Below are 23405 nucleotides of genomic sequence, written 5' to 3' on the forward strand. Positions count from 1 at the left end.
GCCTTTTCAAATTAAGCCTTGAATCTGAAACAGAGACCTTGACACAGATGTTTCAAGCACTTCAGGAGCCCACTGGGAAATTACTCTTTGCCTCCTTGGAGGCAAGGCAGATTTAAAGTTCAATAAAAAACATAATGAGTAATCATCATGTTTATTGAGCAGTACAAATGTCTTCATCTCTGAAATAAGTGTCAGTTGTAATATAAACTTTTGCTTTACTCCAGTAAATCAGGAGGAAATTCATCATCCAGTTTGGGTGACATAGTACCTAGTTCCAGAAAATCTACACCTCCATCATCTGGTAAGTAGGTAGTAAGTGCTGAACAGTACCTACTGCATTTCATGCTTTTCTCCGTCTTACCTAGTTGTGTGAGTTTCCATAAACCAAGTCACTAGTTAACCCTCAAGATGTTCAGAGGGAGCAGAAATGAGAATGGTGTTAGGAACAATATGGGCAACTTTCTTTCTGCCTTTGAAAAAAAAAACCAGAAATGGTGTCAGTGTGTTCATAGTTTAGAAGATCAAGATGATGAGCAGATTTAACTTTCTAGTCCCCCTCTACACAGTGGTCCCTGGCACATTGTCATGGTCTGTAAATGAATGAACATTCACCATCAATCAGAGTGCCATGGGAGGTAAAAGAGAAGGATAAAAAAAAGTTTAGAGAAGTGAAGAAAGAAGGACAAAGTGATGATGGATTGATGGGTCTGACATGAACTCTACCCAGGAAGCTCCATGGAACATGGTAGAAGACGTACAGAAACACTGAACAAAAGATGGAAACACTTCCAGGAAGAGTAATGACTGTTTTTTCCCCAGAGCCCTGAAGAAGAATGTGAATTTCTGATTATTTTAGAAATAAGTATTTTAGAAATAATTTATAAGTCAGTATTGTTCAAGACATACTTGAAAAATGATTCCTTGTCTATCTGCAATTCATTAACTGAATTTGTATTTGCTCAGCCTGGCAACTCTACCATTCTGTGTTGAACTTGGAGTTCTGTATCAACAGGAGACAAATTGGTTGAATGGGGGTGAAAATTTATGATCGGAGTCTTAGTTTGCTAAGAGATGCAATTAAAGTCAGAGGAAGATGGTAAGGATGGGCCAGTGGAGCATTTGGGTGATTTCTAGGAAGCTAGAAGTGGGAAGAGGTCAAAGACAGAGAATTCTGCCCCTGTGGAGAAATGAAGGAACAGTATAATTGCACCATGACTGCCTGGGCTTAAGGGTCCCCCTTGTTACTGATGATTGTACCTTGTTCCAAGATGTTAGCAGCTTTCATAGACCCATCCTAGCTTCTTAGTTAAAACTGGAGGATTTGTTAAGTGAGCAAAGTCTGAGCACAATAAGAAATCAACTGTTTTAGAATGCATATTGATTTCCAAAGTCGAGTACTTACAACTAGCTATAATTCTAAGTTAAGTAAAATAGTATGTTTGAAATGAAACATCAGAGCCCTTTAGGGATGATGTGAGGTTGTCTTCCCCTGATTGGTGGTGATTAGATATTCCCTGAGTGCCCAACGGAAAGGAGGCTTCTCTCTACCCCTCAAATGTGTAGAGTTGCAGCGATTATAGTGCAAACCTTATTCTCTTCCTCTGTGTCTTCAAAACTGTCTCAGAGACTCCTGAGGATTGTCACTAGCTCCTGAAATAGGAAAATGCCAGTTCCTTGTGTTAAACAGCATCCTTGCCCTCAGATTGCCAGCCCCACTTCTGTCAACCCAGAAGTTTTCTGTTTCCTTTAATTGAAATGTAGCCTTCTCATCATCTTGGTGATATAATGAGAGCTAACAACATGCATTTTGAAGAACAAGTGAGTGTGTTTGGAAAGTAACATTTCATTTCTGTAGCGGATGTTATGTGCATATGTGTTAAGTTGCTTCAGTCATGTCCAACTCTGTAATCCTATGAACTCTGTCCATGAGATTCTTCAGGGAGGAAAACTGGAGAATACTGCCATGCCCATTAGTCATTCCTGAACATCAAGTTCAATTAAGAGTTTCATATAATAAAGATGATTTTTTTATTCAATATCCTGTGATAACCCATAATGGAATCACTTTGCTGTATGGGAAAAATTAACATGATATGTTAAATCAACTATACTTCAATTTTAAAAAGAGAAAAGTACAAATTATATTCTTTAAAACATATATAATTTTTGAAAAACAATCTCTTCATCATCATCACCTTACAATGTGCAAGTGCTGACATTTTCATCTGGTTAAAAAAAAAAAACTGTGTAAAGAAAACAAAGAGATTTTTAACTTCACCCAAGTTTTATACAGAGACAGTTTTATAATTTGGAATTACTTTTCTGAATACCAAGTGCAAACCACCCTGTGAGTAAGTGAACTAGAAATATTAACCACCTACAAAATATGTGACAGATACACTGTAGGCATGTGACTGCTCAGTTTCTCGAGTCGTGTCTGACTCTTTGCGACCCCATGGAATGTAACCTTCCAGGCTTCTCTGTCCATGGGATTTCCCAGGCAAGAATACTGGAGCAGGTTGCCATTTCCTTCTCAGGTGGATCTTCCCGACCCAGAGATTGAACCCATGTCTCCCGCATCTCCTCCGTTGGCAGGTGGATTCTTTACCCCTGAAACACCAGTGAAGCTCTAGTAAGTACGTTAGGCTCCTGCTATGTTTTTGTATCAACACTACAATTTACCTAATAGAAAACCTAAGAAAATTCTACAGAGAGGTTCCCCCAATCTTCTTAGACAGGTTCCAGGGAAACCTGTTGAACCTATCAAATGTGGATTGGCCTCCAATGATTAATCATCATCTTTTGTTTCCCAAGGCCCTATCTACAAGTAAGCTCACCCGTTATAAGACCAAAGAGTAGCAGCACTTGCCCCAAGTAAATATAATTGGAGGGTCTCCAGGATTTGGGAAAGGAAAAATTTCCACCTTGGACGTCCATGGTGGTCCGGTGGTTAAGAATCCACCTGCCAATGCAGGGGACGTGGGTTTGATCCCTGCTCTGGGAAGATCCCACTTGCTGCGGGCCTACTAAGCACACGCACCACAACCACTGAGCCTGCAGGCCACACGTACAGAAGCCGATGTACCAAGAGCCCGTGCTCCACAGCCAGGGAAGCCACCACAGCGAGAGGCCCACACACCACATCTGGAGAGGAGCCCCTGCTCTCACAGCTAGAGGAAGCCCATGCCGCCGCAGCAAAGATCCAGCACAGCCGAAACCAAATGACTGTAAAAAGAAAAAGAGAGACAGTCCCACCTCACCCCTGGGGAATGAGGCAGTAGTTGGTTGCACAAAGCATACTGTACACCTACACGGGTGTGTCCACACGCTCAACCCTAGCACATCACTCAACTTGACCCAACTGTCTAAGATTACGCTTAAATTTAGAGTTCAAAAAACATTTCCAAGGCTCTCTGCCAAAAACAAATAATAATTTTTAAAACCAAAGTATGCTCATGAAGAGGACAAAAATAAACTATTTTTAAAGGAGACAGTTTTCCCAAGTAAATACTAACGTTTGCCAAGGTATGCTGATGCAAGCATGAAATTTAAAAGGAGCATCTCACACCTTTCAGAATAAGAACCATCTGAGCCTATTAAAGTATATAGAATCATTTAAAGGGTCAAACATGCTTCTCAACTTTTAGTAAATTTCTTGAATGTGTTTGGAAAGTAGCCAAATGATTTAGATGCTTTTAGATCTAAGTTAACCAAAGTCAAGGCTAGAAAACTGTGAAGTCTTCAGTTTCAGATTTTGAGCCCTTATGTCCAAATGCAGGTAAATTGCAAACCTGACTCAGGTTGTGTGTGTGTGTGTGTGTGTGTGTGTATTGCAAACCTGACTCAGGCAGTGTGTGTGTGTATTGCAAACCTGACTCAGGCTGTGTGTGTGTGTGTGTGTGTGTGTGTGTGTGTGTGTGTGTGTGTGTGTAGCCAAACATCTGGGCTATGGCTCAGCTCAACTTTTTATGCATTGTCACTCTTCCTTTAAATAAAAAACCCAGTGGACCAGTCATAACATTCAGTTCCTGAACTTTACCATCCCAAGGTCCTGTCAACTCTGAAAGACCACTGAGTATCCTCAATTTCAGAGAGGCTGTCAAGGGTACTATCCCTTGAATGTAGCCTTTATAAGTCCAATAACAGATTAGAAAGGTAGAGCATATTAGAATTGACCACCAAAAGGGAAACTGATTGGGGTGGTGGTTGTTTAGTTGCTAAATCGTGTCAGACTCTCTTGTGACCCCATGGACTGTACCCCATCAGACTTCTCCATCCATGGGATTTCCCAGGCAAGAACACTAGAGCAGGTTGCCATTTCCTTCTCTAGGGGATCTTCCCAACCCAGGGATGGAACCCGTGTCTCCTGCATTGGCAGGTGGATTCTTTACCACTGAGCCACCTGGGAAGTCCTTGACTTGGATTAAGACGTACTATAGCAGGGATTCCTAGTCAGTTAGGAACTGGGCTGTCCTGTGGGAGGTGAGCGGCAGGCTAGCCAGCGAAGCTCCATTTGTATTTACAGCTACTTCCTATCACTCGCATTACAACCTGAGCTCCGCCTCCTGTTAGATTAGCGGCGGCGTTAGATTCTCATGGGAGTGTGAACCCTAACCCCTAAAGTCAAGGCATAATATCTTGAGATTGCCACAAAATAGAAATAAAGTGCACGAGAAATGCAACGCCCTTGAATTATCCCCAGACCGTGTTCCCCACCAGGTCCATGGAAAAATTGTCTTCCACAATACTGGTTCCTGGTCCCCAAATGCTGGGAGACCACTGTACTGTGGGACTAATGAATACCTGACCCACACCCTCTCCATCTTATGCAGGAAGACACAAATACCATGCTCCCTAAACTGAGATTCAAGGAAGAGCCTCATGGGTGGTATACATGTCAGCATTAGTTCAAACACTGGGCACATTTCATAATGTTTCTATTGTACAACACATGCTGATCCTAGAGCTTATCCAAAGGCACAGATGGGATAAAGAGAAAGACATATTTACTGGGCATATCTAACTACCTACCAGGAATTAATTCAGACCATTATGACTCATGGAGAAAGAGCATCCGACCTCAGCTTTATGCACGCAAGAGCTGATATTTGCAACACTGTGCTAACAATGCCAGGTGTTTGCTCCATCCCAGTATTTCGACCTAATCAAATAAAGAGGAACAATTCAACAAGACAGCTCATTTTCGAAAGGCTGAGTGAATCATCTAACATCCATAATAACTTCAACATTGAAAAATAACGTGACGCCTGTCGGTTAATCTCTGGTCATTTGGAAAGGTTCACGGCGCCTGTCACAAGCCAGGGCAGCCAGCGTTTCAGAGGGCATGGCAGCTAAGGTGTTGAAACACCAAGCTGTCTGTCCTTTCACAAGAGTAATTTGGTCCTTAAATCTGAATGGACTGTGGTTTATGTTAAGAGAATGACATGAAAAAAGAGAGAGTGACATATGTAATATGAGGTTTTCCTGGGACAAGTTGATTTCTTCTTTTCTTCTTCTACTTGATCCCATCTAAAAGACAGAATAATTTTCTAGTGGGCTCAATTCCATAATATCTTCCTGAATCCTGACTCTTGAGGACATGACCCCACTCGGGAAGCTTAGGGAATTGGATGAGAGCACCAGGATTGTTGCAGGACCTCAGCTGGAGAGGCAGCCTGGTGGAGGGATGGGATATAGCACCACAGAGGCGGAAGTAGATACTGAGCTTTTGCCAAAAACAAGTCCCTTCAACTCTGAGAATTTATCTTTTCGGTCTTGAAAAATAAGAGAGTTGCCATTGATTATGCAAATACTTTCCAGCTCTGGTTTCTGCCATGGATCAAATTCTGTAGTGATTGCATGTGGATACACTGTATAAACCTCATAAGGAGATGATAAATATTTTTCATTGAAGATTTTAATTTGTCAGTGCTGTTTTCAGAGCCAATGAGTTTAAAAGGTGAAAACATGTCAAACCACAGACCTAAACCCCTCATTCTCCAGATGAGGAGATCAGTGGTATAATCCCTTGGGTTTTACTGCCCTTCTGGCACTGCCTCTCATGTAAATCCAGCGAATTTATATAAAATCATCAGGAGGCTACTTAGGCTGTTGTATAAGATTCATTTTGAGGTCATCGCATCCAGTAGCTTCTAATTAGTTTTCCATCAGACCTGCCTCAAGAGTGCCCAGATCATGGTGAAATCATTTCCATCTGGTCCATCCTGGGACCCTCTAAGAGTCATTTGTCTTGTGTATAACTTCTTTATGTCACTGGATTTAGGATTTTCTGTTCTCTCTGTCCCTCTCATGCCTTTTATAATTTCAGTGAACCATTTCACACTGCCCTTATGTTCAACCAAGCTCAATAAGAAATTGGAGGCATAAAGTGATCAAGGTTGCTGATTATCTGAAAGCTGGTTTAAGCTATGGGAAGAATCAAAGGTTTTCTGTCCTGACAGCTGATTTGGAAAATATCAATATTATATTTGAAACTACAAATTTAAAAACTTGTTCCTCTAAAAACAAAATCTTATTCAACAGATTGAGAGGATTTTTGTTTAATTTGATGACAGTCTTTATGTGTTTTACCTTGAAACTTGACTTTGTTGACTGTGCTTAGCACTATGTGATAGATCTTTGACTATGATTAGCTTTGTTTGCTTTTCATCTTATTTTTTTGATAACCAATTTTTCCTCTCCCATCTACCTGATGATTTCTGAATTGTTTGTCTGTATATAGCTATAGACATAGATGCTACTGGCTTAGATGCAGAAGACAATGATATTCCAGCAAACCACCGCTCCCCTAAACCCAGTGCAAACAGTGTAACGTCACCCCACTCCAAAGAGAAAAGAATGCCCTTCTTTAAGAAGGTAACATGAACTTCCAAGCTTGCGTCTGTCCACGCGCTCAACTGCACTGCGTCACATTTCTAGTCCTGTGGACTGTCTGCGTCCTTGATAAAGCCAATAACATGCATGCTTTGTTATTCTTTGTTTCTTTTCCATGCTGCTGTAGCTAAGCAGAAGCAGAAATCGGTAAGTTCACATTGACATAAGCTGTGTTTATCCTGCCCCTGGCATCATTAGCATTCAGTCCCACAGTTAATATTCAACACGATCATTTCTGTCCTAAGAAAAGAATGTATCAAGCAGCTAACTGAGTCCATTCAGACCAGCTAAATTCAGTGAGTGACCTGTGGAAGCACCATTACAGTACTTAGCCTTTTTGATGGAATAACAGCTACCACCCAGGGCATTCGTTCCAACATTCTAGGAACGTCCAATGCTGAAGACTCCATTTGTAATGCACCTCTCTCGGGCATGCTTCTGTCTCTATCACTTTCTTTCCTCCGGAAATTTAACTGATAATCAAGCATATGAAAAACCATTATTAGATTCTGATTTATGATATCCAGATACATAGCTTGTACTAAAAAAAAAATTTTTTTTTCAATTCTTCAATTTTTAATTTAGTCAGTTATTTAAACTTCTAATCCACTAGGTGCAAAATCTGCAGATGAACAAGACCAGTGGAAAACTGCAGGCTTGTTTTGGCGGTTTACTGTGAGTTTTTCCTATTGTCATATGTAAATCCTCTCCCCATGTTCTTGCCTCCTCCGTCACTCAGATCTCAGCACCCCACCCGTCGGACGGTGACACAGTGGCTGTGTGTAGAGCCTTTGCCACTGGCCAACCAAGATGCTACCCAGTGATCCTCTTGGTTCCCTGACTGGAAACTAGGGTACTGCTGAGCTCTCTTGACTCCAAAATCTGTTTCTTCCACGCACATTTTGTAGCTCTGAAGCATTATTTTTTAAGGATAATCTCCCCGTCCACAATCCCCCTTTCTTTCTTTTATATACCACTGTCCACCGCCTGTTGCACTGTGCTGTCTTTAGAGTCATTCTTCCTAATGTCAGCAAGTCCAGCACAACCTCTCACGACATCCGTGGGCATGGAGTAGAATCTCCTCTGCCTCCAGCTCTCCACACCCTGAGCCCTTCTCTTCTGTACAGTAGGATTCTGCCCTGTGGAGGAACTCTGAGTCATCAATGAGGTGTCAGATGCTGAACTATGTTTTGTTTTGTTTTTAAAAATAAATTGTGTTTGCTTTCATTGCGGAAGACTGAGATACTCCAAGCAAAAATTAAAACCCCTGGATTTTTGTGTGAACACCAAAAGCCACAGCCAACTATCCATCCACGACAGTGGGTCCATTTCTCTGGTCCTTTCTTCTTGTCACCACTAAAACTTATAGCCAGGTGACTTAACAGGGTTCAGAGCAGCAGAAACCTAAAAATTCAGCATTGCTCAGCTGCTCTGAGCTTTACCCAATGGGAACATGAATGAAAACTGTGTTCATTGATAGGTTTTTCTGAAGTTTGCTGACTCCTAAATTCCAAAACATGAAAAATGTTTATTGTAATTCTTCCACTAAATAATTTGAACAAATTACACTTAGCAGGAGAGGATAGATTAAAAAGGATGGTGTACTGATCTATAGGGTATAAAGTTCCAATATTCCATCAAATAAGGTAATTTCTGTAGCTACTCTACTGATGAAGAAGCTGATTAATTAGCAGCATTGCTATTAATAGTTGGCAGTCACAAATCAAAGGAACCCAAGACCCATCTAATACTGGGCCACTGACTATTTAAAGACTTGAAATAAAATTTCTTGGGAGCTAAAATGCATGCAACTGATATTCCTAATTATAATGATGCAAAAGGTATTCTTAGACCACATAGTTATAAGGACTTCTAAATATTTTCAATCTGATCCCAGGTGGTATAAATGCAATAACTGAATAATTTTGCTGAATTAATTTCATGTCATAATCTCATGAATATGCTTATGATGCCTTCGGCACTGGTATTCATTCTTCTTATGTTATTAATGATGTGGTCAGCTTCAATATAGACTTTTCAAAAACAAAACAAAAAAAAACAACAACAACAACCTGAGATGCAATGATAAGGTTGTTTTCCATGTTTCAGGTTGCTTTTAGAGTGATGCTTGTGTGGCATTTGTGCTGTCACTGTACTATGTTTGTCTTGGGTTTGTTGGTTTGTTCGTTTGTTTTTTCTGTTTAAAAATGTATTCTACCTTGATTGTATCTATTAAAATTCATTTTGAGCACTAGATAGAGCTTTCAGCAGTAAAATTTGAGACAGCACAGTCACAGTCATAGCTTCTCCCCTCCGATTCTATTGTCCATGACTCTGGGCAAAACTCCAATGGAAACTTTTGAATTTGAAATGCTTTTTCATCCCCTCGCCATGCCCCAAGCAAAGTAAATTGGATCCAAGTCAGAAAGTTGGTAAAGGGCCATCTTCAGCAACAGTAATGTGTTCTTGAACGGCAGCCTGATGCAAAAATGGCATTCACATCTGCAATAAGTTGACTAAATTCTTCCAGCGGTTCGGAGAAGATTTTTCTTTTGGTCTGTGTGATTCTTAACATATATGTATTGTTCAGACACTCCTCAATGCAGGAAGACTCCTGCCAGCATGATTTGTTTATCTCAGTGTCTCAGGCCATAGTTCTGTCTTCCACATTAAAGAAGTCATTTTTTTTTCCAGTCACTTTAACATTTTCTTCTATTAAAATAGCCAATTTTAAGATCTTTAAACAAATAAGTTATCTAATTTGGGGGGAAATCTTTCTTGTCATTATTATATTAGAAGCAGAAGAGCTGAAAATTGTTGCAAGTTTTAGAAATGGCTACAAAGTTAGGTCCTCCCCCTGCTCTTCTAAAAAAGAAATACAGTCTTGTGGGAGGGAATGAGTTAGTTATGTAAGAGAAACACCTCCTAACCAGTTCTTGAGAAGCACATGAGAACTGCAGGATGACAGTGAAGCTTGTGAGGCCGTGGAGGCCTGCTGGGATATTCAAGGCATGAGAACCATCTTCCCTCCAAGACCCATAAACCTGACATTGTAAGTGTTTTAAGTTCCAAAGGACAGAAACCAAAAATCTAAAAATATAAATCCATCAGCTGTGAAGAGTGATCATGATTCCATTTACTGAAACAAGCATGCAGGCTCCTCCAAACTCTCACAGCAAAATAGAAACTGTCAAGTATTTGGTTACAAAAGACCAAGGTTTTCTCCAGGTAAGACCAACATCTAAAACCCAAAGACCTTTCTTTTCTTTGTCATTAACTACATGGAGTCTGATCATTCAACTCTTGAGAAAACTCAAATGCATCTGAAAAGCAGTATTAACCTCCGGTCAAGCTTTTTAAAAGCACCTCTCCTGCATGAGGCATGTATTTGTCTGTTCTAACTAGTTTTTTGTTCAAAAGCAGCCCCTCCTGCATTAGGAACATCAGGAGCATTTGAGGGGAGCCAGAAAACTAGACAACTCAGTCGCTTTGAAACATGAGGGAAATAAAACCATCCCGTCTTGGGCTGGGTTTATTTAGAAAAAGAAGCCGGTGCAGAAAGAATGGCAGTGTCTGGGAAGTTAGTGCCTGGTATCACAGAGTTGAGAAAGAACAGTGTGTGCATCGCTTATTTGAGTTCCCTCTGCCTTTTAACCATCTGAAGGCGTCTTCTCTCTCTGCAGACAGAGCATACCCCTCCGTATGATGTGGTTCCTTCCATGCGACCTGTGGTCCTGGTGGGCCCCTCTCTGAAGGGGTATGAGGTAGGTAGCTGCCCTCTGGCACATCCTTGACCTTGCATGCTAACCTGACCTTGCACACCTCCCTCTCCTGACCCTTGAACTTGGAAAAAAGCTGGTGGCAGCAAAGCATGTTGTTTTCAAGCCACGGGGTACATTGCTACAGTTCTGTTCTATTTTGTTTCCTTGGCTGTTGCCTTGGAGATGTATACATGCCACAGTTGACTCAGTCTGGGGAGACAGTGTCAAATGGAGAATGATGGAGACCCCTTGCAGTGTTGTTAACAGTCCCTCCAAGAGTGAGTTTGGGGAACTTTGTTTTTTTTCGTTGTTAATGTATCAAAGCTCAGCCACAGAAAAAGGGAGCGACCCTCACATGCTACTTTTTCCCAATGGGAAGCCTTGATTTTTAACATTAAGAGGAATAAGACTGTTTTATCATAATTAGTAATGTTTTTTCATGTCTTATTGCTTGCTCAATTGCAGGTCACAGATATGATGCAAAAAGCACTGTTCGATTTTTTAAAACACAGATTCGAAGGGCGGTAAGTATTTCAGAATTCTGGGTTTTGTGGATCTTTTCCTTAAAGATGAAACTGAAACCTGGGTGGGACAGGTGAATGGATCCTAAGAGAACACTGGCTTCTCAAACCTCTGTGGTGACAGGATGTAAGTTCCATTCAGTTTGATCTGATTCAGTACATATTTATCATACTTACTCCACACAACCTCAGCTCTCTGTTCCTACACCTGCATCTGTAGCTGAATTTGGTCAAACCCCTGCTGATGAGTCTCACCCTAAATTCACGACAAGCTGGCCCTCAGTGCTGCCCAGGGATCATATTCTATGTGCCTCTTCCATCCATTTCTCTACTCCTCTGAAAGGCTTTCACAGCATTTCCTTTCTCATTGAGCCCTTGTCCTCTTGAGCTTCCTGGTGAACTTGCTTCCTGTTGCTTTGAGCAAACAGAAGCAAGCAGAGGAGACCATCCAACTGTTCCCAACAGCCGCACACCCATCCCCCTTACTTATTTGCCTGAATGTTCTGCCTTTTCTCCTATTACTGTGAGCGATGGCAAACCCCCTACCTGGTGCTGGATCCCATTCTTCATCTCCACCCACACTGCTGTCGCAGGCCTTCCCCTTCTCTGCTGAGCCAGGCATTGTGAGGAGCAAAATCAGACAAGGGCCTTGGCTTCACAGAGTTTACTGGGGGTGTATTGAATGGCAGCCTTGAATCAAATAACCAGTAGGCACCATAGTAACATTTCAGCCAACTTCTGAAGCATCAAAGATAGGATTGGAGTCTAAACTGGAAGCTTCTAAATGTAAACTAAGCATAGGTTATTGGGAACCTGGGAGCAGACAGAGCTAGGGTGTATTTCTGTATTTTTAATGAGACACACTGGGTGCCTCTCTTCTCCACATTCCTTTCCTTTTCCTGTCTGGCAATACAAGTGCAGTAAATGGAATCTGTAGATTTCACTATTCTTTTAGATCTCTCGCTTTCTTCCTTGAACACACCAGCTTTCACAACTGTTTCTTATTTATATTGACTTTGGTCATGGGGTAGGAGTTAGATAGGCCCCAGGCTGAACACCTGAAGCTGGCTTCCTGCTGCCCTTTGAAAGACCAGAGATGGGCACAAGTGAGATGATTAGCCAGAGACAACCTGGAAAACTGCCCCAAGAAGCAACCTTCTGTTGTGCAAGCTTACTCCAGGTTCCCCCATGTGCTTTCCATGCATACTGTGCTTCTAATAAATTTTGTCTCTTTGTTGAACTCTTTCTTCAAAGACAAGGACCAAGATCTGTTCCATAGCCAGAATCAGTAGGGGAGGCAGGGAAAAGAGGGGAGCTTTTATAGTAGGATATTGTTAGTTCAGTTCAGTTGCTAAGCCTTTTCTGACCCTTATGACCCCATGGACTGCAGCACACCAGGCTTCCCTGTCCTTCATCAACTACCAGAGTTCGCTCAAACTCATGTCCATTGAGTCAGTGATGCCATCCAATCATCTCATCCTCTGCTGCTCCCTTCTCCTCTTGCCCTCAGTCTTTCCCAGCATCAGGGTCTTTTCCAGTGAGTCAGTTTTTGCATTAGGTGGCCAAAGTATTGAAGCTTCAGCTTTAGCATCAGTCCTTCCAAAGAATATCCTGGATTGATTTCCTTTAGGATTGACTGGTTTGATTCCCCTTGCTGTTTGAGGAATTCTCGAGAGTCTTCTCCTGCACCACAGTTCAAAAGCATCAGTTCTTCAGAGCTCAGCCTTCTTTATGGTCCAACTCTCATCCATACATGACTACTGGAATAGTCATAGAACTGAAAGCAAAGGACTGAAAGAGACAGAAAATGGAAACTAGAATCTGTGTTTCAAAAAAGCCTTCACGAGACTTCCCTGGTGGTTCAGTGGTTAAGAATCATCCTTCCAATGCAAGGGACGCAGGTTCAATCCCTGGTCAGGGAACTAAGATCCTACACACCACAAGGCAACTAAGCCTGCATGCCACACTCAAAAAAAAAAAAAAGCCTGTGCCCACAATGAAGACCCAGCACAGCCAAAACTAAAAAAACAAAGACTTTAGAATCAGAGTCTTCCTAATCAGATGTTCCTCATTAAATAGTTTTGCTTTGCATGACTTTATAAAATATAATTTATTTCATGCTGGGAATCACAGCTTGATCTTTGGGCCTTCAGCTTGGTCTAGACTCTGGCCCAACCTCTAATTGGGCCCATGTAGCTTTCACTTCTGTGTTCTTGACTTTGTCATTTATCACCATTTGGAATTGTCTACATGAACCTACTTACCCAGAAAATTCTGCTAGACCAGGCACTTCACTCTCTATGACTGAGTTAACCCACTACTCTTTTCTAAATGCCAAAGATGGGGGAATGAGATGGGTTCCCTGACCTCTATTTCAACCTGAGTTAAGTTCTGAACTTGGAAGATAGACTCCAGCTACAGGGTGCATCATGGACCCATGTTCTACAGTATTGGCCATCCAGATTGATTTCATTTAAGAAACAAAGACAGTATTTTCAATGTTGTATCAGTCTTCTGTTTCTGGCCCAAAGTAGTTTCCATGTGGCTTTATGAATGGACCTGCCATGGTTCCTCTGAACTCTTAAAACTGGAATTCACCACTGTAGGCCTGTGATCACCAATTAAAAATCCTCAGAGGAAGGAAGGGGCTTCCCTGTTAGCTCAGTTGGTAAAGAATCCACCTGCAATGCAGCAGACCCTGGTTCAATTCCTGGGTCAGGAAGATACACTGGAGAAGCGATAGGCTACCCACTCCAGTATTCTTGGGTTTCCTTTGTGGCACAGCTGGTAAAGAATCTGCCTACAATGTGGGAGACCTGGGTTTGATCCCTGGGTTGGGAAGATCCCCTGGAGAAGGGAACAGCTACCCACTCCAGTATTCTGGCCCAGAGAATTCCATGGACTATATAGTCCATGGGGTCGCAAAGAGTCAGACACAACTGAGCGACTTTCACTTTCACTTTCAGAGGAAGGAATAGGGTCTGTAAAGCAGAATTTCAAAAAAGTCATGCAAAACGTTAACTCTTTCACTCAAGGCAAGACATCCAGAGTTAGTAAATCACATGCTGTCTGCTTCTGGTCGGCCAGACACCCATAGAGGGTGGAAACTCATAACAAGTATGAGTGTGGCTAATTCTAAATAGACATGCAGTTATAGGAGGGGACGATGGATCACTCCTGTGTTATCTATTAGGCAAAATACTTTTTTCGGCCATGCCACACATGTGGGATCCCAGTTCCCTGATAAGGCATTGGACCCACATCCCCTGCATTGGAACTGTGAAGCCTTAACCACTGGATCACCAGGGAAAACTCAACAAAGTATATTTAAAAAAAAAAAAAAAGTAAAGCCCAAGAGGGAAAAAATATGAAAGGAAGGATTGAGGATAAAAAGATTCTTGATAGGAATTATTTTCTGTTCTAAAACCCAGTTAGGTTCTTGTGTTGATGCCCTGGAGAGCTGTCAGAATCAAGACCCTCATTGCTAAAATAGCCTTAAGTGTGTCATGTCAGAGAGATGATGAGTTATTGTCCTTTCTGTTACATGCACTAGACAAGCCCATTTCAGTCAGATCCACCCTAAACAACCGTGTCACCCCACGAACAAAGCAATCTTCCTGTTCACTTAGTAGGACAATGACAGGTAAATTAACAAGGAAATTGGGGGCAAGAAAGAAAAGCCACCATCAGTGATTAATTCGATTGTCCTCTCCAGTGATTCTGAAAATGTCAGGTCTTGTCACAAAAGCATTTGGCATGTGTGCTGAATTCTGTAGGGAGGGGTCCATGGTAAACCCTGTGCTAAGGAGTCTTACTGGCAATCAATGCTGGGAAACATTACATCACTTTGTCATGTGGAAAATGTACTTAGATGTGAGGCAGGTTCTTCTGAACCTGTGGTTGTCTACCCTGGCTGCCAATTTAAAACCAGCAGAGGTTTTAAAATGTAGCAGACTTAGGAGATGTCCTGGCAGTTCCCTAGTGGCTCAGACAGTAAAGAATCCACCTGCAATGCAGGAGACCCAGGTTCAGTCCCTGGGTAGGGAAGATCTCCTGGAGAAGGGAACGGCTACCCACTCCAGTATTCTTGCCTGGAGAATCCCATGGACAGAGGAGCCTGCGGGCTACAGTCCATGGGATCACAATGCTTTCACACTTTCACTTTCTGGTGGTTCAGTGCTAGAACTCTGCACTTCCACTGCAGGGTGCAAGGATTCCATCTCTGGTCAGGGAGCTGCTGCTACTGCCAAGTCGCTTCAGTCGTGTCCGACTCTGTGCGACCCCATAGACGGCAGCCCACCAGGCTCCCCCGTCCCTGGGATTTTCCAGGCAAGAACACTGGAGTGGGTTGCCATTTCCTTCTCCAGTGCATGAAAGTGAAAAGTGAAAGTGAAGTCACTCAGTCGTGTCTGACTCTTATCGACCTCATGGACTGCAGCCTACCAGGCTCCTCCATCCATGGGATTTTCCAGGCAAGAGTACTGGAGTGGGGTGCCATTGCCTTCTCCGGGAGAAGGAGCTAGGATCAGGGAGCTAGGATCCTGCAAGCCATGTGGCATGGCCAAAAAAATTTTTTTAATTAAAAGTCATAGACTTGTATCCCACCTGTGATTAAGTGAAGCCCAATGTCTAGGATGGGACTTTATCTCACTGTAAAGTCTTCTCAGGCAGCTTTGATACACTGCAAGTGTTGAGGACCACTCCTCTACACTGAATTGTCCCCAGACTTTTGCCTTTAGGATTTTCAGGGTCTGTTTTTTGGTGGAACCTCAAGCAGTGACAGTCGAGAAGCATCACTTAAGGAGTTGCAGCAGGACGGTGGCGCTCCTCCTGCAGCCTATAGAGCAAACCACACAAGCAGGGCAGTGGAAGCCCAGCCAAGTGGGGATAAAACAAAGCCTGTGCTGAAAGGCAGAAAGGAAGTTGGATCATTAAAGAAAATCCTGTCCCCTGGCTGAATCCCCCCAGGCTGACTGTGAGAGGCTTCCGGCCTGGTTTTGTATGTCTTGTCACCACTGTATCCCCAGGGTATCTCCCTCAGGGGGCAGCCTGTCTCCCAGTGAGTGTCCAGGGCTCTTTAGATCCTGGTCCTCAGCAGGCCTTCGGTCCCACTCAGTGGGCCTGGTTGAATGCCCAGCACTTCAGGTCCTGACTCCTCCTCTGCATACAAAACCCTACCCACAGTATCCACGTGGCTCGTCCAAAGGTCACCTTTCCTGAAAAGTCTTCCCTGAACATGAAAATATACCATCCTCAGAACCCGTTCTATGTCCTTATTGTCATGCATATTTTTTTTATTGGAGGATACTTGCTTTACAATGTTCTGTTAGTTTCTGCTGTGCGACTGCATGAATCAGCTGTGTGTGTCCCCTCCCTTTTGAGCCTCCCCGCCACCCCACCCCTCCAGGTCACCACAGAGCACTGAGCTGAGCTCCTTGTGCTACACCAGCTTCCCACTAGCTCTCTCTTTTCCACGTGGTGTATCTATGTCAAGCCTAATCTAGTTCATCCCACCCTCCCATTCCCCCTGTGTCCACACATCCGTTCTCTACGTTTGTGTGTCTGTTCCTGCCCTGGAACTAGGTTCATCTGTACTTTTTTCTATATTACACATACATGCTTTAATATACAATATTTGTTTTTCTCTTTCTGACTTTCTTCAGTTTGTATGACAGACTCTATCTAGGTCCATCAACATCTCTACAAATGACCCAACTTCATTCCTTTGTCCTGCACTGTTTTTTTGATGGCATTTAATGCCACCTGACATCAGACATCTCTTTGTCTATATCCCTGCCTCCCTCCACCCCACAAGAATTTGACTTCCATAATAGTGCTCTGAATGAAGATTTGCACCTAGTAGGCCCTTCATAAGTCTGCATGGAATGACCGATACCCTCCATGCCATGTAGGTGCTCAACATGAAAGGAATATTGTTACATCACTCCACTCTACCACCCCCACCCCCAAATAAATAAAGACATTTTTAAATAATTGCTGAACACCTGTCATCTGAACTCAACTTGTGAATGCCTTGGGAAATCAAAATGAAACTGTGTTTAAGTGGCTGGGTTTAATATTGCTTTTCTGGTTATCGCTTTTTCCATGTAAAGTAAAATTGTCCTCATAGTACAAAAAAACTTAATCAAATACACTTAATTTTTGTAAACAGGTGTCCTACTCCACAATAAAAAGGAGTGAACTATTGATACAACATCATGAGTGAATCTCAGATCCCTTATGCAGAGTGAAAGAAGCTCAGCTTAAGAGGCTACAGTGATATTCTGGAAAAAGCAAAACCATAGGGATAGAAAACAGCCCATGATTGACAGGGGTGGGGTCGGGAAGCTAATGGAACTGTTCCACGTCATGAATGTGACAGGACTTTATGAATTGGTCCAAATTCAGGAAACTGTATACAGCAAAGGTTACAGTATGTAAATCAACAGATTTTTCATTTTAATTTGTTTTGCAAAAGCCAGTAATTCCCTTTCCACACTTTACCAAATGTCCTGCTCTCCAGAGGCAACCACTTAACTCCGTCAGTTTTCACTCCTTGCCTCTGAATCCCATGCTTCACTCACGGTCAGGCATTCTCTCTGGGCTTCCTACGATGGAGACTGTTCAGCTGCCTCATGCATAGTTCCCCCCGTTTGTGTCTCTCACATCTACACACCTGCATCCATCTCATCCTTCACTCTCCCAACAGTTACATCATAATTTTGGCTGGTTCTATATTTCGGATGCATTTTGACCGTGTAAATAAGATTTCAATGAGCCATGTCATATATTCAAATTACTTTTTCCAATGTGTTTTCTTTGTGGCATCTATGAGATTAATAATTTTGCTTTTTACGCATGCTTAATTTTCTATATCGTTGGTGCCAGTCCAGCCACACACTCTTCCCCTGGTTGTTTCAAGTTCCTCACAATAGATTCGCACACATCCAGGTGTCCCTCAGCTGTGTCTTCCTGAACCTCTCTCCAGGAATGTCCTGTCCTGGCCCAGCCTGGATGGTTTGTCTCTGTGTTGAGTGCATAGATGTCACTATGAGACAGCTCTCTTCATTATGCCTATCACCACCTTTTTGGGGTGTGAACCCCTTTTCCCTAGATCAACTGATCTCTGTCAAGATTTACCGCCATCTTTTTTGTCAACAATATCCTCTGACAGCTTCTTCAGAAAGAGGACATTAAAACTTTTTGAGACCCTGCATGCCTTTTAAAATGCCTTTAATCAACCCTCCTATTTAACTAAGAAATGGTTACAATGCTTATGGAATTCTGATTGGAATAATTCCCTGCCCCCCCCCAGAATTTGTAAGGATTTTTGCTCGATTGCCTTCTGTCTCCATTGTTATGTGTTTTGAGGGGGTTTTTTTGGAGGGGGGGTTCCAATCTTAATATTTTTTATTGAAGTGTAGTTGATTTACAGTGTTGTGTCAACTGTTGTTGCTGTTGAGAAGAACAAGCATTTCCATTCCTGACCCTTTGTATGGGACCCGCCTTTTCCTCTGGAAGCTTTTAGGCTTTTCTTTGTCCCCAGTGTCATGACACTTAAAAGAATATGTCTTGATGTGGAAGATTCAACCTTTCTGCTGGACTCCCCCTTTCCATTTGGAAAATCAGACTCTTAATTCTAATTTTTTTTTTTTTTTAACCTTCCTGTCTTGTGTTTTCCTTGTTCTCTTTTTCCTGGAGCTCTTATTAGTGGAAGTTGAACTTCCTGGGCAATTCTCTCATTTTTATGCTTTTATTCTCCTATTTTCCATCTCTGTCTTTGCCGGTTTACTCTTTAGAAGATCTCGTTAACTTGGGCTTCCAGCCCCTCTTTTGAATTTTCATTTCTCCTGTTGTATTTTTAATTTCCAGGAACGCTTTCTTAGTCTGAGTCTTTAAATGGAATTTTGCTCTAGTTTCGTAGGTATCATCATCTCTTAGCATTCAGCTTTGGGCATCAGTCATAGGTGGTTTTCCTGTTTGTCTTGGTCACTCATGTGAGGAGTTCTCCTGAGATGCCCAGGGACGACTGGTGTGCTCAAGTATAATAACAGAACATCCAATGATCAACTGGAGATTCTGTGCTCCTACGACACAATGTTTCCTGTAGGACAGCCCCACTGGGCAGTCTCCATGGGAAACCCCCAATGCCTATTCTTTGGGTCTTTTCTATTTGTTGGTCAGATTCCCCCAGAGAAGAATCTTCCATTCTGACACCTAGGGGATATACCCTTGGCTACCAAAATTCTAGGATGCGGAAGAGGACTGGGGACTCAGCATTTCTAATCCTTTTCTTCTCTCTGTCCCTGCTCTGTGTAGCAGATGCCCTTTTTACTTCCTGGAGAGACTAGACCAGTCAGTGGTCTTACACCACACAGGAAAAGGATGGCCACCTCATGGCTTGATGTAATAAAGGGGAGGTGGAGGGGTCTAACTGTGGAACAGACTTTTAACCAAATCTCTTACTTCTGGTGCCCCCTTCACCTTCTTCTTCAGAGGTCTGATGAGCCATTTTACTCCACATTTTCCCTGCTGCTGGCTTGTTTGTTCAGCCCAGTCTCCAACCTAAGTCATTTACTCTGCCCAGCTCCCAAATTTTGTTGTGCCCATGTCTGCCCTATTTGAAATGACCCCCTCTCCTTGACTCATGATTGTCTGCCACAACATCCTCTGGGTCTTCTTCAGAACAGTCCTCCTAACCTGTAATACTTTATTAATCTCTTATTTATGACCCATCTCTGCTGCTCAGCTCTCTTAGAGAGGATCTTGTTTGTCTTGTTCTTATTTATTCCTCATGCTGATCACAGCACCATACTTACAGGAAGGATTACCACACAGGGGCTAAGAATATAGACTCTCGGGAGTTCTGGGTTCAAATTGCAGCTTCATCACTTTTAGGAACAATATAGCCTTAGATAAACAATCTACCCATGATTCTTTTTTTTTTTTTTTTTTTTGCATCAACAAAAGTGGGAGAATATCCTCTCCACTGAAGTTTTTAGAATGATTTAATGAGTTAATCTGGGTAATGAGATAATGCTAAGGGCATGCCTGGCACTTGGTAAGCAACCGATACATGCTAAGTTAGGTAGGTGCAGAATTAAAATGAATGATCAGCTATACCCCAATAGAAAATAAATAAAAAGTTAAAAGAGAAAAATGAACGATTAAGTGCCCTAACATTTCTTGATTGAACATATGGTCTATATTGTGGCTCAGCTGGCAAAAGAATCCACCCGCAATGTGGGAGACCTGGGTTCGATCCCTGGGTTGGGAAGATCCCCTGGAGAATGGAAAGGCTACCCACTCCAGTATTCTGGCTTGGATAATTCCATGGACTGTATAGTCCATGAGGTCGCAAAGAGTCGGACACACACCACTGAGTAACTTTCACACTTCAGTTCACGTATCATACTTGGATGAGTTTGGGGTATGCATTTCTCTCCCCTTTTATTCAGTGAATAACCTCAGATCTTCTGTTGCTTTTTCGCCAACAGGATTTCCATCACAAGAGTCACCGCCGACATCTCACTGGCCAAACGCTCTGTCTTAAACAATCCCAGTAAGCATGCAATAATAGAAAGATCCAACACGAGGTCAAGCTTAGGTAAGTGTGTCCATTGCCGATGAACTGAAGCCATTTAAACCTTTTTTGCTGAGGCTACCAGTGAGCAGATCTGACTAGATGATAATTCCATGTGTCAGAGTGCATAGGCAAAACAGACAGGTGTCAGCAGTAGCCACTGCTACTGTCTTAGCGATTTAACGGTATGGAAGGATTTGTTTTGAAAGTTTTTGAGTTAAAAATTCCACAGGCTGTCAGCATGAATGTTTTGGATGGGTCTGTTATCACTAACATGAGCTTTGGTGTCTATAGACTCTAAATAAACTCCTCGCTTTGACAACAGTGTTGTCGCAAGCAAAGTCATTAATATCTTTAAGGCTCAGTTTCTGTTACTGAATCAAACTCAGCTCTGCTCACCTGCAAGCAGTGAAGCCAGGCTACTGATGCAAGGTTGTGGTGAAGGAAAGGGCATTTCTTGCCGGTGCCAAACAAGGAGAACAGGCAGCTCATGTTCAAATGCTCTGAACTCCCTGATGGCTTCAGGGAAGGGGCTTTACAGGCAGTGTGAGCGAGGGGGCTGCAGGGGAGAAGATCAGCTCGTGCACAGTTCTAGGATTGGTTGGCATCAAGATGAAGTCTCAAGCATCATCAACCTTCTGGTTTCAATCAGTCTAGCTTCTCTGTTCTTACGGTCAGCAGTTTTCATCTGGTGGGGGTCTGCTTCCTGTAAAAACAATTTAGGAATGTGTATCTGGCCTTTGTATCTTTCAAGAACTGGGAGTTTGTTGTTTCTGCTATGTGGCTGCTTTATAGTCTAAATTGTTACTAGTTTCCCAGCCCAACAGCTATTCTTTGCTTCTACATTTTCACATTTCTCAATCATTAACTTTTTTTTAAAAACAATGTTGTGATAGTTTCCGGTGGAAAGCAAAGGAACTCAGCCCTAAATATACACGTATCCATTCTTTCCCAAACTCCCCTCCCATCTAGGCTGCCGCATTACACTGAACAGAGTTCCCCATGCTATGTAGTAGGACCTTGTTGTTTTTCCATTTTAAATATAGCAGTGTGTACATGTCAATCCCAAACTCCCTAACTATCCTTTCTCCCGATCCTTCCCACTGGTACCCATAAATTTGTTTTCTAAGTCTGTGAGTCTCTTTTGTAAATAAGTTTGTATGTATCATTTAAGATTCCACGTATACGGGATGTCATACAGTATTTCTCCTTCTCTGACTTACCTCACTCAGTATGACAATCCTCTAGGTCTATCCATGTTGCTACAGATGACATTATTTCATTCTTTTTTATGGCTGAGTAATATTCCATTGTATATATGTACCACATTTTCTTTATCCATTCCTCTGTGGATGGACATTCAGGTTGCTTCCATGTCTTGGCTGTTGTAAGCATTGCTGCCATGAATATTGAGGTGCATGTATTCTTTTGTACCATGTTTATCTCCACATGTGTGTCCAGGAACGGGATTGCAGGGTCATATGGTAGCTCTGTTATGAGTTTTTAAAGGAACCTCCTTGCTGTTCTCCATAGTGGCTGCACCAATTTACATTCCCACCAACAGTGTAGGAGGGTTCCCTTCTCTCCACACCCACTACAGCATTTATTGTTTGTGGGTTTTTTGATGATAGCCATTTTGACTGGTGTGAGTTGATACTTCATTTTAGTTTTGATTTGCATTACTCTCATAATGACTAATTGCTGGAGTCCAGCCCCGGTGGATCCAGGGTGATTCGAAGCGGGGACGGCATAGGCAAGGAAAAAATTTATTTATTTATAAATATAAGATTAGATTAGGAAGAAATAGTGTAGTAGGAAAATTAAGTGGAGAAAAGAGGCTGAATAACTTGGTTTACGTGGAAAGCCAATAAAGTTCCAGATAAGGAACCTGCACCATCTACATTAGGCCGCCAGCATCCTCTTGAATAGCAGGGGGTGCCCCACCTTGGGCTCCCTCTCGCGTGGATCTTAGAAGCCGGGGCAAGTAAGTGGACATGGCAAGCCTCCACGCCCCAGATGGGAATTCAGCCAGAAATTAGAGTAAAGAGAAGACACGGGGGAAACCAGTCCTTCCAATGACTGGCCCCCCCTCTATTGTCCTTCAAGGCCTTTTATACTTTTGATTATACATAGAGATCAATGGGTAATACAAAGTTATGCAGCATTAGCAGCCTAGACTCTTATCAAAACCAGGCTTTTCTCTCTGCATACCTGTCTTAGGTAATTTACATCATCTTCCAGCCAAAAGGGCCAATTAACATTTTATAGCCTTTTTTCTGATAAGGGTTTGTCAACCAGAAGACTTATTTGTGTTTTTCTTCCCAAAGTCTGGTGCCACTCTCAGAAAGCACTAAAGTTACATTCTTACATAGCAAAAATACAGCAATTTATAACAAGTAAAAGGAGTACAGTGATTTAAAACAAAAGTAATTAACTCAAAAGTCTAGTGTTGCTAACATCAAAACTATTATATATCTTTTTCCATACCCCATTTACATTGATTAACATCCTCCCAGGTGCCTAAAAGATAAAGAATATGGAGGCTTGGCAGCAATCATTGAGTCAACAGTGAAATCCGTCACCAGTATGATTTTTAGCTCTTTAGAAAAGGCTCTGTATCTTTACGATGTTTTAAGCTTTGTGCCT

The 23405-nt window shown here is 42.3% G+C and overlaps 1 protein-coding gene and 1 long non-coding RNA gene across 11 annotated transcripts in view; one reads left to right on the top strand and one right to left on the bottom strand.

The window, feature by feature from the left end:
* The window catches only part of CACNB2 (calcium voltage-gated channel auxiliary subunit beta 2), a 415600-nt gene that overhangs the window by 372201 nt on the left and 19994 nt on the right, over positions 1-23405 (top strand). For 4 of the 10 annotated variants that reach the window (XM_069547606.1, XM_069547608.1, XM_069547612.1 and 1 more), the window contains 5 exons: positions 225-301; positions 6743-6876; positions 10578-10658; positions 11121-11179; positions 20674-20783. In XM_069547606.1, coding sequence (XP_069403707.1) covers positions 225-301; positions 6743-6876; positions 10578-10658; positions 11121-11179; positions 20674-20783 — 461 coding nt within the window. Of the gene's footprint in view, positions 1-224; positions 302-6742; positions 6877-7021; positions 7042-7507; positions 7570-10577; positions 10659-11120; positions 11180-20673; positions 20784-23405 lie in introns of all 10 variants that reach the window. The other 6 variants (XM_069547610.1, XM_069547616.1, XM_069547614.1 and 3 more) reach the window with 2 other exon arrangements.
* Positions 20597-22722, bottom strand: LOC138417451 (uncharacterized). The gene is made up of 2 exons (XR_011248131.1): positions 21983-22722; positions 20597-21465 (listed from the first exon to the last, which is right to left on the bottom strand). It is a non-coding gene; the product is annotated as an uncharacterized lncRNA (long non-coding RNA).

This window comes from Ovis canadensis, chromosome 13 (assembly GCF_042477335.2).
Source record: "Ovis canadensis isolate MfBH-ARS-UI-01 breed Bighorn chromosome 13, ARS-UI_OviCan_v2, whole genome shotgun sequence".
Lineage (NCBI taxonomy): Eukaryota > Metazoa > Chordata > Mammalia > Artiodactyla > Bovidae > Ovis > Ovis canadensis.